We start from the raw sequence: 19,658 nt of genomic DNA on the forward strand, positions 1-19,658 counted from the left end.
TCCCTCCCAACAGCAAACATGTGTGGAACAGAACAGCAGAGGTCTGTGAAGAAGAGCTGTAGTTTATGACAACCCCCCCAGAACGCCAACATGGACTTAATGCATCTGTGTTTCATTAGCGTGTTAGCATCCCCCCCTCCTCTCCCCGGCTGCACACATCCTCCAGTGTTTAGACCGTAAAGCAGCGGAGACAGCAGCCCGGGGTGAGCCCGAGTTCACTGTGGAAGAGTGTCATGTCTAATTGGTGAAAGGTGATGAACGCTGGACAGGAAGCGGAGAGAAAGGCGACCCCGGCACAAAGGGGGACAGAGTTAAGGGCGCTCAGACAAAAGAAGCGAGAGGAGAGGAAGCTCGGAAACACAACAGAGGGAATGAAAAGGCCCCTTCCAGACTAGAGCCCGCCTTATTAAGTGGCCATGTATGTTAGACAGTTCGCCCGATGTGCACAGATGCATCACTGATCAAGCAACTGAAAGAAAACAAGCGGAATAATTGAATAAATTGTACTTTCTGTTTAGGGGAATGGTGCGGTGCAGCTGGGTTTAGAACTGGCTGTGCCCCTCCCTACCTGTGGTAGATGTTGGGATTATCTCAATAATGACTTTCAGACAAAACATTTCAATTCATCAGAAATGTGTGCGAAAAGGTGCATAGGATAAATGTCTTAGACAGAGTTGGGCTGCAACGGCTTATTTTCATAATGGTAATTGTTCTCTGGACAATACAGATTCTAAAACACATAAAAACCTATATATACACACATATATAACATATAATATATAAGTCAGTGGCATTATTAAATCAAAATGTCAAAAAGAATAAACTATTTTTGTTTTCATCAACTATTCAGGCCTTCAGTTCCCATATTTCAACTTGAGTTGGACAATGTATGTAATGTACATTAACCTCTGACCAGAGCTACAAGATGAATCACAATCCAATCCAAATCGCTATTTGAATGGACACAATTAGTAAATTACAAAGGCAGCAATTTTTGAAGTGCCAACAATTCATCCACACTAAATGTAATATCTTGTCTAATTCCACACAAAAACTGCCAACTATAGTTTACATCTGTAAAAGATGCAAAGAGTCTTTTAGGAGTCAGTTCATAGGCTTATTTCAATCCTATCATCAAAACATCAATTGCAAATCTAATCATAATCACAATTCTTGTGAGAAAAATCCCAATTAAATGTTTTTTACAAATTGTAGCCCTACCGCTGACTAGCTAACTACTGAGCTAATAGTTAGTTGAAGTATTACATTATAACACAAATTGACCTTAAAGTAAACCAATAAAGCGCAGAACAATCACATTATACTTATTTTAAAAAATACACATTAAATACCTTTATATTCAAATTACTTATTTTGGAGGAATTTAATGTTTTTTTTTTATTCTAGAAGATGTTTCTCCAAAGCCAATTGCAATTTTATTGTGTTAAAGTAGAACATATTTGTACTATATTAGACACTGGATGACTTCTGCAGAGTGAGCAGGACGGGGCTCACGCTGAAGGGAATAAGCACTGACACAAACTTCCGTTCCCTGACAGAGAGAGGTCATAGGTCACTGCAAGGAGTCTCAGATCCACATTACACTGCTCCCGTCTCCTTTATGTGCACACCACAGGACAATGGGCCCTTTAACACACTACGCTTTAGCAATTATTATGTCATGAATATTTGGACGACATGTTTTAATCATCATAATCCAAACTATCATAATTCTGTGTCTGCATTTGTTAGTATAATCCAGCAAACATTGCACTTTCCTGATGTGAACTATGCAGAGGACAGAGATACTAACATTGTGGAGTTTTAATGGGATTCTTTTAGTTCAGAACTCATCTTTTAGTTCATAATTCATCTTTTAGTTCAGAACTCATCTTTTAGTTCATAATTCATCTTTTAGTTCAGAACTCATCTTTTAGTTCATAATTCATCTTTTAGTTCAGAACTCATCTTTTAGTTCAGAACTCATCTTTTAGTTCAGAACTCATCTTTTAGTTCAGAACTCATCTTTTAGTTCAGAACTCATCTTTTAGTTCAGAACTCATCTTTTAGTTCAGAACTCATCTTTTAGTCATCATTAAGATGACATGCCTACAGTCCTACGGCGATGCAGGCGACCTGGTTAGACATGTTCTAAAAAGGAAGGAATATAGAATATAAATATTGCAGTGGGATTGGGCAAATGTGAGATACAGAAATGAACAGATTTTTACCTCTTGTACAAATGTTTCTATTGATGTTTTATGTTGTTTTTATGTGATGATGATCCGAAGATTCATTTCCAAGACTTAAATAAAGCTTTTCTATTCTAAAGACATAAGACCAAATGGACCTTTTCTAGACTCCAGAAGGAAAGACAACGAGGGAACCCCAAGATCACCCGGAAGTGGAAGCAAAGGAGAAGGACCCAAACTCCACATGAAGAACAAGGCAAAAGGCAGGCAGTGATGAGTGTGTTGCTCCCCTACAAGACAAAGGTGTGAAGGGCCAATGACAGGGGAGCATTGGGGTGTGGCGCAGAAGCCAAAGCAGACACCACTGAATTGTGCATTGTAGATGGATGTAGATGGTTTTGTAGGTAGATATCTTTTCTCTCATCAGCTTCAAGTTCGCGACTGAATGTTTCGCCTTCTCCCGATCCATCTCAGATTGATAATATGTGAACACATCATGTTCTACAGCAGGGACATAGGAAACGGCGTGTATAACGCTAAATTAAATGACGAAACAAGGCCAATGCCTGATGAAGGCCTAGTGGCCAAAGCATGGCCTCGTCGCCTGTAAATAAAAGATTCAGCAGGTAAGTCAGCAGGATTGTTTCTTCCTTAAAGTGATTATGAGTAGAACATAGGGTTGCAGACCTAAACCCGTGTTCAGGTTCAAGTCCGGATTCAAATCCAGAGGTTTAGGTTCAGGTCCGGACCTAAATCAGGCCATATTTACATAATGTTACAACAGCATAACACAAGACACTTCGCTAAATTAAGCTGAAGACACATGAACAAGGACGACTATCAAACACAAGGCTTAACTGCAGATTGAAAGAAACTCAACTTGTCTGATTTATTCACTGTTTTTAACAGAATTTACAACTTACAAATCACAAGCTACGAGCTAAGACTCAACTCAACAACAAGAGCATGTTGAGTGTTGTTGACAGGGTCAGTCTGGGTCAAGGGTCAAAGCAGCCGTTTCATCTGATACAATGTTTTGTCTTTAGACACATTTCACTCTTTAATGTTCAGATCCATTAGCATCAAAAGTCAGATAAAACATTCAAACAGACAAAACACCAGTGTCAATAATAAAGTCACAGTGTAAAATAACAGAGTTACAAAAACTAGCATAAAAGTCAACTTGAATCACTATAAAAGCATCAACTTAGCAGTATCAAAAGTAGAATATGAAAATATTTTACACAACACATCAAAATAATACATCATATTAGCAGCATTAAACACCAGACCATATTTAACAACAGTAGAATACAAATACAAAATACTAATACAAAATATAAACTCCAATTAATGAATGCAGCAATTAAGCAATATTACTTTGACTTAGTATTTACTTAATGCTAAATACATCACACCACAACATAACACTTAAGTTATTTCATTCATATTTACACCAGGACCACGCTGACCCCCCCCCTTTAACACGCTGACCCCGCCCCTTTAACAATCACAACATCGCACGTGACCACAGCTTAAAACAGTTCAAATAAAGCCAGCGATCTCACAGTCTTCACTTCAGTGTTCGCACGTGGATACACACCGCGCTGTCTCTCGCATCTTTAAACTTATTTCGCCGTGTTCATCTTCTGCCCTGAAGACGCGTGCGTCACTAATTAGGGTCCGTGTGCGCTATTGACGGCGGTGCATGGCAGTGTTTACGTCTTTGCCAGCGCGAATTTCGCGATCAATGGAAGGTTTAAGATGGTTTGGATTCTAGAACAAAAAGGATATAGAATGTGAGTGCTAGATTTTATATGAGTCCAGAACCGAATCACCGGGTTTCGTTTTTTTTGGAGCTGAACCGAAACGTTTTTACAAGTCCAGATCCGGTCCGTCCTAGCGGTACATCCCTAGTAGAACAAGTTAGATACTTCATACATGGAGCCACCTACATAGCTTATTCCTTGATATTGAGATGTAATGGGAGAACCTCCGGTATGACACAGGGCCACATCACATTGTCTCTCTGCAAAATTTGCACCAAAACTTCAACAAAAAAATCCCCTCAACGAAAAAGTGTCAAGGAGCAAGATGCTTTAAGAGCTGACTAAGCAGAAAAAACAAAGAAAATAATCTTTCAACATCCAAACAATCTAAGATGACAGATTGTAACGCAAAACCCAGAGGCTCGCCCACCTCCAGGTTCAGAGAGGGGGTCTGTGACCGGGTTCTCTATGGAGGGCCTCCAGCAGACGGCGTGGATGACATAGCGCTTGAGCAGGTGGTGGAGATGCTGATCACATTGAAGCGCAAGATGGCGTCAATAAGAGCTGAAATAGAGGCTGAAAACTCTGCGTGTTTCAATAAAATAGAGTTGGACATGAGAAAGCAGAATGAATGGAATCGACAGACGTGTGGCAGAACCAAAGCATCGCATCCACGACCACACGGGTGAGCTGAGTGAGCTGAAAGAAGAGGTGGGAAAACTGCAGGCGGAGAAGAAGGTTCTGGATTTGGAGTCCAGGTCCCACAGAAACAATCTCAGGGGTCCCGGAGGGTGAAGAGAGGGACAACACTGAAAGCTTCAGTCTTAATTCTGTTGGATCTTATGCTGCTTTTGACACTGTTCATCATGTGACCCTCTTACAGAGACTAGAGGACTGGGTGGGCATCACTGGCCCCGCCCTAAACTGGTTATGGTCCCATCTGGAAGACAGGAAATACTTTGTGTCTCAGACCTGTGGAGTGTCCCAAGGGTCAGTCCTGGGTCCCCTTCTGTTCAACCTCTACATGCTGCCGTTAGGTCAGTTGATACGCAGTGAAAATGTGTCCTATCACAATTATGCAGACGAGTCAGATCTATGTTTCACTGTCGCAGGTGAATATGGACCAGTGGATTCACTCTGTCACTGCATCCAACAGATCAGTGTGTGGAGCAGAACAACTTTCTCCAGCTGAACTCAGACAAGACTGAAATCATCGTCTTTGTCACAGAAACAAAGAGAAAGTGTCAGCGTCACCTCCAGAGTCTCGCTCTAAAACCTACAAACCAAGTTATAAATCTGGGGGTAATAATGGACTCAGACTTGAACTTTAACGTCAAATCAATAACATCAGCAGCTTTTTACCATCTAAAAAACATTGTCAAAATCAAAAATATAGTGTCAAATCCAGATTTAGAGAGACTTATCCATGTGTTTGTCTCCAGTAGATTAGACAGTAACGACCGCTCACTGGTCTCTCCAAACGAGCTGTAAAACAGCTGCAGTTCATCCAGAACGCTGCTGCTCGGGTCCTGACTAGAACCAGGAAGTACCATCACATTAGTCCTGACTAGAACCAGGAAGTACCATCACATTAGTCCTGACTAGAACCAGGAAGTACCATAACATTAGTCCTGACTAGAACCAGGAAGTACCATCACATTAGTCCTGACTAGAACCAGGAAGTACCATCACATTAGTCCTGACTAGAACCAGGAAGTACCATCACATTAGTCCTGACTAGAACCAGGAAGTACCATCACATTAGTCCTGACTAGAACCAGGAAGTACCATCACATTAGTCCTGACTAGAACCAGGAAGTACCATCACATTAGTCCTGACTAGAACCAGGAAGTACCATCACATTAGTCCTGACTAGAACCAGGAAGTACCATAACATTAGTCCTGACTAGAACCAGGAAGTACCATCACATTAGTCCTGACTAGAACCAGGAAGTACCATCACATTAGTCCTGACTAGAACCAGGAAGTACCATCACATTAGTCCTGACTAGAACCAGGAAGTACCATCACATTAGTCCTGACTAGAACCAGGAAGTACCATCACATTAGTCCTGACTAGAACCAGGAAGTACCATCACATTAGTCCTGACTAGAACCAGGAAGTACCATCACATTAGTCCTCACTAGAACCAGGAAGTACCATCACATTAGTCCTGACTAGAACCAGGAAGTACCATCACATTAGTCCTGACTAGAACCAGGAAGTACCATCACATTAGTCCCGACTAGAACCAGGAAGTACCATCACATTAGTCCTGACTAGAACCAGGAAGTACCATCACATTAGTCCCGACTAGAACCAGGAAGTACCATCACATTAGTCCCGACTAGAACCAGGAAGTACCATCACATTAGTCCCGACTAGAACCAGGAAGTACCATCACATTAGTCCCGACTAGAACCAGGAAGTACCATCACATTAGTCCTGACTAGAACCAGGAAGTACCATCACATTAGTCCTGACTAGAACCAGGAAGTACCATCACATTAGTCCCGACTAGAACCAGGAAGTACCATCACATTAGTCCCGACTAGAACCAGGAAGTACCATCACATTAGTCCCGACTAGAACCAGGAAGTACCATCACATTAGTCCCGACTAGAACCAGGAAGTACCATCACATTAGTCCCGACTAGAACCAGGTAGTACCATCACATTAGTCCTGACTAGAACCAGGAAGTACCATCACATTAGTCCTGACTAGAACCAGGAAGTACCATCACATTAGTCCTGACTAGAACCAGGAAGTACCATCACATTAGTCCTGACTAGAACCAGGTAGTACCATCACAGCCCCCTGTGGCTCAGAGAAGAGACTTTAAAGCAGCTCTGCTTGTGTACAAGTCTCTCCATGGCCTAGCACTAAAGTACATCTTGGATATGTTAGTGCCATATGAACCATCTCGGACTCTGAGGACCTCAGGGACCGGCCTCCTGCTGGTGCCCAGAGTCAGGACTAAACATGGACCGGCCTCCTGCTGGTGCCAGAGTCAGAACTAAACATGGACCGGCCTCCTGCTGGTGCCAGAGTCAGGACTAAACATGGACCGGCCTCCTGCTGGTGCCCAGAGTCAGGACTAAACATGGACCGGCCTCCTGCTGGTGCCAGAGTCAGGACTAAACATGGACCGGCCTCCTGCTGGTGCCAGAGTCAGGACTAAACATGGACCGGCCTCCTGCTGGTGCCAGAGTCAGGACTAAACATGGACCAGCCTCCTGCTGGTGCCCAGAGTCAGGACTAAACATGGACCGGCCTCCTGCTGGTGCCAGAGTCAGGACTAAACATGGACCGGCCTCCTGCTGGTGCCCAGAGTCAGGACTAAACATGGACCGGCCTCCTGCTGGTGCCAGAGTCAGGACTAAACATGGACCGGCCTCCTGCTGGTGCCAGAGTCAGGACTAAACATGGACCGGCCTCCTGCTGGTGCCCAGAGTCAGGACTAAACATGGACCGGCCTCCTGCTGGTGCCAGAGTCAGGACAAAACATGGGGAATCTGCGTTTCAGTTTTATGCAGCTAAAATCTGGAACAGTCTTCCTGAAGATGTGAGACAGGTTCTACTCTGACAATGTTCAAATCTAAGCTAAAAACTGTTGTTTAGCTGCGCATGTGACTGAAAGGATTTTTTTCTTTGCACTCTTCTCTTTTGTTTGTGATTTTATTAGTTTAGAAAATCAGTTGGATTGATAATTTTTAATTTAGTAAATTTTATTGTATTTCTGTTTCTGTAATTTCTTTGTGATTTGAATGCATTTTTCCTGCTGTGAAGCACTTTGAATTGCCTTGTGTATGAAATGTGCTCAACAAATAAACTTGCCTTGCCTTGCCTTCATCGAGAGTGGACCAAAGAGGCAGTGGAGGAGCTTTGTGCGTCTTTGGACTTTAGAGACCGGGAGGTTTTCAGAGGTGCCACAGATAGTTTGGATGAGTACACGGACACTGTGACGTCATACATTAGATTCTGTGAGGACATTATACCATCACGCACCGCAGTTGAGGCAGCAGGAGGCAGCGCACAGGGCCGGTGATAGAGAGCAATAAAAATATGTGAAGTATGGATGTAGCAAGGAGGTGTCGAGAGCTAGATCTCAGTACAATACGCATCTGAAGCAGTAGTTCTCAAACAACAACCCCGCCTCTGTGTAAAGTGGGCTCCGGCTTCCCACCAACTACAAGCCCAGAGCCCCCTCAACCATAGACAACAGAATACTGGCCCAGCAACTCAACTCCTTCTACTGTAGATTTGACAACCCCCTCCCCCACTGTGGCCACCTCTGCCATCCCAACCCCCCCCCCCCCCACCACCACCACCCACCCACCCACCACCACCACCACCACCTCCCCCCCTCTCACAGTTCAGGAACAGGATGTGTGCAGACTATTTCGGATATCCAACCCACAAAAAGCTGCTGGGCCAGACGGTGTCACCCCGGCCACCTTAAGACGCTGTGCAGGCGAGCTGGGCCCTGTCTTCACTGGCATTTTAACACCTCCTGGAGTCATTGTCTCTGTCCCCAAGAAGCCCCGGATCACTGGACTTAATGACTTCAGACCTGTGGCACTGACGTCCAGGGGTCTCGCTACGTAAATACAGAGATGGCGGGGACGCCATCCCTAACAATGATAAATCAAAATGGCCCGCCATCAGACTTGACATAGGGGGAAAATAAACCATCCCTAAAACCCAACTTCATCCCATATTTTAGGTAGTGCCATCATTAAAATACTACTTCAAATAAACAAGTCTGAAGCAGTGTTCACTCCGCGGTGTCAAAGTGTCCAGTTTACATTCAGAGTCTATGTGGACCTGCGTCTTGGGCGTCCAGCGTTTTTGCATCGCGTTTTGAGCATTTTTGCAGCCAAATCCTGCATTTTGGACCCTTGTCCAGCGCGATCAAAGCGTCCAGAGCGGCAGACGCAGAAAAGTTGGAAAAGCTGAAAATGTGTTTGCAGCAAAACTCGGGGCAGCAACCAGAGATTACGCTTGAGTGACGTACCTACGCACTACCTGAAACAACTGAACAAACCCCGTAAAGATAAAAAAAAAAAAAAAAAAATCAAGACGCAGCTCTTGGAGCAATTAAAGATATACACTAATGATGATCCTGACTATGAGGCCTGTGTCCAATCGATGAAAAGGACAAGAAGAGTTGATGTGACTAAATGAGTTCAGCATTATAATATTATAATACTGCCTTCACCCACGAGCTAAAACTGTACACATTTTCATTACATACCAAAATTGTGAATAAAATTGTGTATTATGAAACAGTGCTCTCTGGTAATACATTTAAATGACTATGTCTTTGTGTTTATCATTTCCATGATTCCATTAAGTTTTGGGAAGCCAGTATTCAAATGTCTTGATGGTGGATAGGCCTGTACACCATGTAATAGTATCTTTATGGTGCATGTACCTTTGGAAATAATGAAGGTACATTAAACCATCCTTGGAGGAAAATGCGACCCCGTATAAGGTATATTTACCATCCCTTTAAAATATTTTGGGGAGAGCACTGACTTACCTGTCTTGCCCCACCTCAAGTCCTTCACCTCCCCCTGCTGGACCCCTGCAGTTCTTCTACAGAGCCAACAGGTCTGTGGACAACACCACCAACCTGGCTCTCCACTTCACCTGCAGCACCTGGACTCCCCAGGAACCTACACCAGGATCCTGTTTGTGGACTTCAGCTCTGCATCAACACCACCTCCTGCTCTGCTCCAGGACAAGCTCTCCCAGCTCATCGTGCCTGACTCCACCTGCAGGAGGAGCGCTGACTCCACCTGCAGGGGGAGCGCTGACTCCACCTGCAGGGGGAGCGCTGACTCCACCTGCAGGGGGAGCGCTGACTCCACCTGCAGGGGGAGCGCTGACTCCACCTGCAGGGGGAGCACTTACTTCCTGATGGTTCAGAGGCCGTGCGTGCGGCACTTATCAGACTCGGACTATTGGACTATCAGCACAGGAGTTCCACAGCGCTGTGTACTTTCTCCCCTGCTCTTCTTCCTGTACACAAACTGCTGCACCTCCAGCCACAACGCCGTAAAACTGATCAAGTTTGTGGACGACACCACCCTCATGGGGCTCATCTCAGACGGGGATGAGTCTGTTACAGGAGGTGGAGCGGCTGGTGCAGCGGTAACAACCTGGAGTTCAATGCCCAGAAGACAGTGGAGATGATCGTGGACTTCAGGAAAGTCTCAGACTCCCCCATCTCCACTGTGGACTCCCTCCACTTCCTCTGCACCACCATCACCAGGACCTCAAGTGGGAGGAGCCACCATCAGCTCCTCATCAAGAAGGCCCAGCAGAGGATGTACTTCCTGCAGCAGCTGAGGAAAGCAAAGCTGCCAGCGGAGATGATGGTGCAGTTCTACACGGCCATCATTGAGTCCCTCCTCACCTCCTCCATCACCTCTTCCATCACCTCTTCCATCACCTCTTTCATCACCTCTTCCATCACCTCTTCCATCACCTCTTCCATCACCTCTTTCATCACCTCTTTCATCACCTCTTTCATCACCTCTTTCATCACCTCCTCCATCACCTCCTCCATCACCGTGTGGTACGCTGGAGCCACAGCCAGGGACAAACAGAGACTATAGCGCCCTCTGCTGAGAAGGTGATCTGCTACAGACTTCCATCTCTGCAGGACCTGTACGTCTCCAGGACTCTGGGACGAGCAGGTCTGATCACAGCCGACCCTTCTCACCCTGGACATGGACTATTTGAGCCACTCCCCTCAGGCAGGAGGCCACTCCCTTCAGGCAGGAGGCCACTCCCATCAGGCAGGAGGCCACTCCCTTCAGGCAGGAGGCCACTCCCCTCAGGCAGGAGGCCACTCCCCTCAGGCAGGAGGCCACTCCCCCCAGGCAGGAGGCCACTCCCCCCAGGCAGGAGACTACGCGTGAAGGAATGTATCTTGAAGGCTGCAAGGGTTAAAGGAGACCTCCAGGGTTAAAGGAGACTCCAGTACAAAGGCAAGAGTGTCTTCTTTGTTCCAGATATTCCATACGAGGTTTGTCAACAACGGCAAAAGTCCCACCACATCTGTGAGGAGCTCATGAGGAGAAAACTGAGACATGGATCCTCTTTCCCCCGCAACTCTTCTGTGACTTTTGAAGGGAAAAAGCATGTGCTCTGAACACCATTCTTTCATTAGGACTTTAACAATCTTTTTCTTGTTCAGGTTTTGGGTTCGTTGTGCCAGTTTCCAGCATGAACCCTTTTGTTTTCCTTTTTACCCTTTCAGTGGTTCTGTGTTTCTAAAGTTCTTGTGTAAGTTTGTTGTTTCGACCAGAGATTAAAAAAAAAAAACATTAAGAGTTATCAACGGTACGTTCAATTCAATCTACCCAGAAGTGTCACAAGTAGCATCCCTCAATATGAATGGCACTGAACCCAATCAAAAGAACAAAGATTTTAACAAAAATGAAAAATAGAGAATAGACATTGTATATTCAGTGCCTTTCATTGAGACCCTCCCTCCACCTACCCTCCCTCCACCCACCCTCTGAGACACTCCAGGGCATCTTTGTGGCCTGGCAGAGCAGAGAGGGAAAAGACAAAAAGACAAGTCTTATTTTAGTGATCAAAAACTCAAGCTCAACCAAGATGATATGATGTTCATTTTCAGCTCTATTTAATGATAAAAATGGTGGTGCACTATCAACCTTTAAGGCAGATGCTGGGGTAGACCTTTCATGCACACTGCCACGAGCACAGCGCGAGGACAATGTGCTGAGACTGCACGGACGCCTTGGGGTGTTCGCAAAGTAAACTTTAGGCCTTAGTGATTTTATTACTTGGTTTACGGATCCGCCGCACTTAGATGATTGATTTCTACAATATATAAATAAAATAAATTATTATAATTTTTTTTTACAAAGTACCGCCGACAACGCAAAATAGCTTCAAATTAAATGTAAAAAGCGGTATTAAGTCAAAAGATAAGAGCACGTGAAGCAATTTTTCGTCAAAATCCTGCGTGAGTCTGTGACGGAACCTGCGTGCGGCCCCGGGAGAGCATGAGAAGACGCGTGCGCCCGTTTCTCTGTCAGCGCTAACTCCTTTATATCGCAAATACACATTTTAAACCCGTTTACCACATTTTCTCCAGCGTGTTTTGCCATGATTAAGGCTGTACACTTAGAAGCGTCAGTTCTACCAATGCAAAACACGCTAAATCTACTGTTACACGCTCCTGCGCGCCGCGTCTCCCCCTCCCCCCCCCTCCTGTGGTGCCTTTTAGGAAAGGCCATGGCTGGTCAAATAGCCCAGCAGTTTCGAGAGCCGCGGCACGGCCATATAGCCTCATGGCTAACCCTAACCCTAACCATAACCTTAACCTTAACTCTAACCTGGCGCGGTCAAATAGCCCAGCAGTTTCAGGAGCCGCGGCAAAAAATAACATGGCAGTTTCGCGGCTCTGTAGACACTCCCTTTGGGAAAACCCGGGGAAAAAAAATCTTTGGAAATTGAAATTATACTTGTATTTATATTTCGCCCGCCTGTTCAATATATTTCATTTAAAAATCCGTAAACCAAGTAATAAAATAACTTTATAATATTTAAGAAAATAATTTGCCATTTTTTTGGTTGAGAGACTTTGCCACTGTATTTTCACTTGCCCATTTGGGCAACTAAGGAGAGCAGAGCACATGCCCAGACAAAAAGTTGAATTGCCCGGGCAGAGCAGACAACCCTTAACGTGGAGCCCAGCATACTGTTGCAGAGTGTGTACATGTGTTACCTCTGGATGAGGCAGTGCCTCTCCTGACTGCGGACCCCGCCTCCACAGCTCCGTGAGCAGGACGACCAGCTCGACCACTCGCCCCACCACTGGAAAACCTCCTCCTGCAGCACAACATGGAAGAATAGGACCTCAGATATTTTTCGTGTTGTTTTATGTGTTCAAGCCATGACTCATGTTCAGCGCCTTCTCTTCCACAAAACGATTCATGACTGTGCAAGTGCTGGACTTTAAGTAGTGACCATTCAGATCAGAGAGAAGATGCATTAACTCTCGACTAACCTTTTTGACTAGTGGCACTTTAAATGTAGTCGCACATGACTTGTACAGACAAATAATGTGTCAGATCAACTAATGCCAATGGCAACGTAATTATGCAACTGCCCTTTTAGTTGTGTAACGACAGCTTAGTCCTAACCTTTGTGGTGGTTGCTGGGTGCCAGGGGATCCAGGTCTAACGCGTTTCAGTGTCCAGATTGTCCTAATAGTCAAACTTTGATTGAAATCTTGATTATATAAACATTTAAAGTAGATGCTCCCAGACCAAATGAAGCATATGAGAAGGTGGAGAATGGATGAACGGCACAAGTGAAGAATACTGGAGAAAAGTAGAGGATCGCCCACTCAGTTCCATGAAAGCGGTAAAAACCGTGTGACCCAATCACCCAACACCTAAACACCTGTGCGTTAATGTAGACTTTTCCTTCGCACCGCGCCCTGGTGTCTGTATTAAATAAAGGTCAGCAACTTCCAAAACACATCCCCAGTGTGACCCAAATGAACCCCAAACGATAGTGACAAAATGGCTCCTACAAGTGGTATTAGAGCACTTTAAAGGTGGAATGGACGATTTTTTGGCGCCGAATCTGAGTCTCATTTCCTCGTGGCGTGGACTGCCGATTAGTCCTGCCACGTATCAATCATAGGACGCACCTACTGCTCACCTGCAGAGCCTCGTTCACCTGCAGCCTCGGTCTGGCTCGTCCCCAGGAGAGCAGCATGTTTCCCTGTGTCTAAGCGCATGGATCTATCATAATATAGTTCCCTCAGTGTACGGGACAAAATGAAGACAGAGAAACACAGTTCGAGCTCAGAAGAGACGGAAATCTACGGAGACGAGCGATGATGCGATCCGTCGCGCTCAGGGCCGGCCCAAGCCTTCAGGGGGCCCTAAGCAAAAACATTTTTGGGGGGCCCCTCACCACGTCATCAGAATCAGTTTTATTGCCATTGTCAGTGAACAATTCACATATGGGAACTTTCTTCAACGCAAACAAAGCGCACCAAAACTCCAGGGCATCTGTTTGCCAGTTAGTTTATTCTCAGCACCTCACAAGCTCAAATATGGATAACTTAAATCCCACAATGCAACTTGGTATTCCGCTGACATCACCTCTACTCCCTGTACAAATAACACACGTCCCAGATATGTTTTTGGGCGTATTTGTGGGCGTTAAGGGTCGACAGCCGCATTAGCACATTAGTTTAAATTAATAAACAGGGGGGGTCTGGGGGCCCTCCCCTAGAGATTTTCAGACCTTTCTTGGGTCTTCTGCTGCATTTTAATGTGGTCCAGCCGGCTAAAGTAAGAGTAAAATGTTGAGGTTGTAATGCTATAAAATGATGATGTGATGAACCTGTGCCAGGAGAAAGTGATTAAAGCCAGTTATTAATACATTAGTGTACTTAATTACTCAATACAATATTGGCTATGAAAAATAATTATGATCAAATTGATTCATTTTAACTGAAAATGTAAAATTAATAGTTATCCTTACTAATTTATCTTTTACAGCTCCCAACTGTTCCTTCTTGCTAAAGTGACAAAACAAGTTATATTAAATTAAACAAATGGCATAAGCATTGATTAACAATTAACACTGATAAAACAGTGCAAACATGTTATTCCCAGAGAATGAACAGAACGAGAAGTGAAGGTCCAAACCTCGCTATTGTGAAGAGACTGCGTTTCTGCAGCTTTGCCACTTTTATATAAAAATATATAGTATTATTCTATAACAGACGTAATCATAATATGTCTGGTTATTTTTCACTATCAATTTATTATAATTTATAACAAATAGTCTAATGATGCTTTTTAAATAAATTTAAATGTTTTATTGCTCTATTAAAAGTTAATTACAATATAAATGTTTGTTCTGATCAGAACATCACACACTGGACTCCTGCATGAAACAATGCTGCGATGTGATTGGCTGATGGACCTTACGTGCATAAACCTTTACGTTCCTCTTATTGCACGTTAAGAAGTAAAACAGACATCACGAGTCACGATTGATCTGACACATGGAGATGTGAGAGAGAGGGACGCAAACTCAAACCGCTCATCTCTGACTGAGGCTGCACAGGGGCCCGGGACAGGGGCCCGGGACAGGGGCCGCACACTGTTCACTCCAAAGTCTCACGTCAGAGGTTCGTCGGATCTCCGCCTCTTAGTGACCGGGGCATAGACGCCCCTCACCGGCCTCACCTGCAGCTAACACTACCGGGCTGGTGTAAATGTTAAACTTATTATCTTCATTCAGACATATTATTATGCGCGGGGCAGAGCTCTCGTCGCCTCCAGCCTAATCGAACTAACGTGACAGAATCGTGTTGTTTCAAACAGCAGCATTAACCGTCTCTTTGTAAGAGAAGTTCAATACCTGGAGAGTGTTGTTGAGTTTGCAGTTTCTTTACATCGTCAAAAAGTTTCTTCTTTCGTTTTTCGGCATCGGGGGGATATATTCCTCTGGACATGAGGACCACGCAGGGACCACGTTGTGTTGTGTTTATGTTTTGCTCTCGTTCTCCTCGCGCACAATGAAGTTGACCAATCAGAGCAGGTTTGGTGTCTTGGTTGCCAGATTGTCATTACAAATAAATGTGGTTTGTGCGTTATATGTTACCGCTGTGTGCGCTGCCGCGCCAGCAGCGCTACTACACTAGTGGCGCACGCTGCGCTTGCACTTCGCATAAGACGGGTTGCCAGATTGGGGGCCCTATTAAAGCCTCGGGGCCCTACGCGGCTGCTTAGTTCGCTTATAGGCTGGGCCGGCCCTGGTCGCGCTAATAAACAAACGCACGTGCAGCAGTGAGGCTTGTGCACGGGGGAGTGGCATGTGCACGGGGGAGTGGCATGTGCACGGGGGAGTGGCATGCACACTTCCGCTTGAGTTCTCAAATAGGCAAAAAATCGTCCATTACGCCTTTAATAAAGCACGTGTAGCGATGTTCATCCACTGCCCCATCACAGCTCGGCGGTCCACTCCCCCCAGCTACTCGCATCACAGGATGCCTTTTGCAGTAGCTCAGTGGTAAAGTACTCATCTTCTGATCAAAAGAAAAGGTCGGAATTTCAAATCCTGCTCTTGACATAAATATCCTTGTTCAGATCCACTGGCCCACAGGCTGGTGTTGTGATTGGGATTATTTTTTACTGGTATCTGTTTATCTGTGTGTGTTGACAGTACCTTGCTGGATGCTTTCACACTGTGCACAGTTCGGCCGTGCGGCTGTAGAGACGTCCCGTGTGGCTTTAGAGACGTCCCGTGCTGCTGTAGAGACGTCCCGTGCGGCTGTAGAGACGTCCCCAGCGGCTGTAGAGACGTCCCCAGTGGCTGTAGAGACGTCCCGTGCGGCTGTAGAGACGTCCCCAGCGGCTGTAGAGACGTCCCGTGCGGCTGTAGAGACGTCCCCAGTGGCTGTAGAGACGTCCCGTGCGGCTGTAGAGACGTCCCCAGCGGCTGTAGAGACGTCCCGTGCGGCTGTAGAGACGTCCTGTGAAGCTCCAGTTTCCCGTCACTTCTGTCCTGACAAACACACCACAGCAGCAAATACTGTAAACATCACAATAGGGTTGTAGTCGACTTAAGACATGCTCTTGACCGATTAGTCAATCAGAAGCGGGTGTTGGAACTAAACATTTACTATGTGTTCTGAGTCCAACTAGACACCGTTGTGTTGTGGTCCTGAACAAGCCTCCACAGGCTTGTGCCATACACCCTCTGGCTAGCACCCAGCCGCCATATAGAAGAGCACACAGAATGGAACACAGAAGTCCCACTGCTTTAGCCTTTGAGGAATAACGATGGGCTCAGACACAAACAGTCCAAAAGAGTTGACTCGAACCATCAGGTGCTTAGTCTGAGGATTCAAGTTTGACACAAAGGGTACAAAGCTCAGAAAACCTCAATCACAAAGATGAATGTGAACAAATCTGCCATGCTAATCTAGAGAGGGCAGTGTCAGAACTCACAGTTTCTCATAGAATTATTACTTTAGCCATTTAATTTACTATATTGTCTCTGTGACGTCATTAGGACGTGCACTTGACTTTATAACTGTGTCCTCTTGCCGGCACATGTGTGAGATGTGTCGTCAGCCGTGGGGACACATGTGGCATATTTCCACTGGTTCTCGTTGTTAAACATTTCTCACCAAACACTGACTTGATCTTGTGTATTTCCACTGATGCTAACTCACAGAGGTTGGAGTAAGTCTCCTGTGTGCAAGTCACAAGTAAGTCACCTGGTCACGAGGGTCAAGAAAGTCAAGTCGGGTCACCATAAAGTCAAGTCCCCTCAAGTCACTATACATGCGAGTATCGCCTAGTAAATTCAAGAAAAAAATATCTAATCATTTGAATCCCTTTGCAGTGCAGCAACAGGAATTTCTGTTTTGATCCTGAAACCGATACATTTTAAATGTGCTGCCTATTTTGGATTTAAATTATAAATTGATTTCTATGTGTCTGAATGTGCAATATGTACAGCCAACAAGTTAAAAGACTGAAAGAATAAGCATGAGATGCCTAGAGGATGTCTGCCTAACCCTGTATTCACCCACCGCGCTGCCCAGAGTGAAACACCTCACTGTTGTCAAAGAACCGGTGTTACGTTAAGTCGTATGCACAGACTTTGATGGTTTGGTCATTACAGGTGATTTCAATGTGCATGTGAAAAAAATTTGTGACAGAAACGCTAAAGAGCTTGATGCTGTCCTTGAAACAGCATCAGCATGTGAGTGGCCCGCCCACAGCAGAGTTGCCCCACCCACAGCAGAGTGGCCCCACCCACAGCAGAGTGGCCCCACCCACAGCAAAGGACACACTCTAGATCTCATAATTACAAAGGGGGTAAATATTTCAAATGTCAATGTGATCGATGTTGCTCTGTCTGATCATTTCTGTGTCTTCTTTGACATGTCTGTTTCTCCCAAACCACCGGCTGGTCCTGCAGCTGTTCAGAGGCTGGTCCTGCAGCTGGTCAGAGGCTGGTCCTGCAGCTGTTCAGAGGAGACACATAAATGATGGCACAGGTGCACTGTTTATGGAAATGTTAATTTTGAAAATGTCTCATGTTCTAATGTAAATGATTTGTTGAACTCTGTTACATCGAGTGTTTTGAATGTTCTGGACACCATCGCCCCTATAAAGGCTAAAATGGTTCAAAATAAGCTGAAGGCGCCGTGGAGAAATGATGATTCGGTCAGGGCACAGAAAAGGGAGTGCCGCAGGGCCGAACGGAAATGACGCAAGTCAAAGCTCCAGGTTCAAAAAGAGATTTACAAAGATAATCTGAACATGTACAACCTCATTTTATGTAGAACTAGGGAAAGATATTTCTCTGAAATAATTGGAAGCTGCAGTAACAACTGGCGTGTCCTGTTGCCACAGTAACAGATGAACAAACCCTCCAGCTCAGCTGCCGTTAGAACTCATTTCAACATCCAAGTGTAATGAGTTTGCATTATTCTTTAATGACAAAGTTCAGAGCATTAAAAATGCTATAAATCCCACAATGCAAAAAATTACCCTAAAACCACCAAGACACTTAGAACTAACTCACTTTGCACCTGTAACTGACAAAACTGTCCATAAGGTCATCACCAGTCTGAGTTCATTTCTAAAGTCTGTGCTGAACAGTTTGTTAGCACCATCACTCACATAGTTAACATGTCGCTTCAATCTGGAACATTCCCAATGTCTTTGAAAACTGTGGTCATAAAGCCTCTCCTAAAGAAGAGCAGTCTTGAGTATATGTATATGTGTATGTATGTATATATATATATATATATATATATATATATATATATATATATATTAGTATAGTATAATATATATATATATATATATATATATTAGTATAGTATAATATATATATATATATATATATATATATATATATATTAGTATAGTATAATATATATATATATATATATATAATAGTATAATATATATATATATATATATATATATATTATAATATTATATATATATATATATATATATATATATAAATAAATAAATAAATTATATATTTATTTATTTATTTATTTATATATATATAGATATATATAGATATATATAGATATATATAGATATATCTCTATATATATATAGATATATATAGATATATATATATATATATATATATATATATATATATATATATATAGAGATATATATATATATATATATATATATATATATATATATATATATATATATATATATATATATATATATATATATATATATATATATATATAGAGAGATATATATATATATATAGATATATATATATATATATAGAGAGATATATATATATATATAGATATATATATATATATATAGAGATATATATATATATAGATATATATAGATATATAGAGATATATAGAGATATAGAGATATAGAGATAGAGAGATAGAGAGATAGAGAGATAGATAGATAGATAGATCTATCTGTTCTGCGCACGCTGTAGAATAAACACCAGATTTATTTAGTCTCAAAGTAGTGTTGATCTGAAATTCTATCGTTTCTCACTCAGTCGCGCGGAGCAGACAGCTGTGGGGCTACGTCACAGGTGGGCGGGGCACACACGCTCTCTCTGAGACTACGTCACGGGTTGGGCGGGG

General features: G+C 43.8%; 1 protein-coding gene across 1 annotated transcript in view; it reads right to left on the reverse strand.

Annotated features, from left to right (window-relative positions):
- Positions 1-16,963, reverse strand: part of LOC140355876 (ADAMTS-like protein 2) — a 68,317-nt gene extending 51,354 nt beyond the window's left edge. The window contains exons 1-4 of the mRNA XM_072440516.1: positions 16,928-16,963; positions 16,779-16,883; positions 16,211-16,549; positions 12,738-12,841 (exon numbers count right to left, since the gene is read on the reverse strand). Coding sequence (XP_072296617.1) covers positions 12,738-12,841; positions 16,211-16,549; positions 16,779-16,883; positions 16,928-16,963 — 584 coding nt within the window. The remainder of the gene's footprint in view (positions 1-12,737; positions 12,842-16,210; positions 16,550-16,778; positions 16,884-16,927) is intronic.
- Between the last annotated feature and the right edge of the window lie 2,695 nt (positions 16,964-19,658).

Source organism: Eucyclogobius newberryi, unplaced genomic scaffold, assembly GCF_026437365.1.
Source record: "Eucyclogobius newberryi isolate DKJ021-1_F unplaced genomic scaffold, fEucNew1.0.hap1 SCAF_12, whole genome shotgun sequence".
Classification (NCBI taxonomy): domain Eukaryota; kingdom Metazoa; phylum Chordata; class Actinopteri; order Gobiiformes; family Gobiidae; genus Eucyclogobius; species Eucyclogobius newberryi.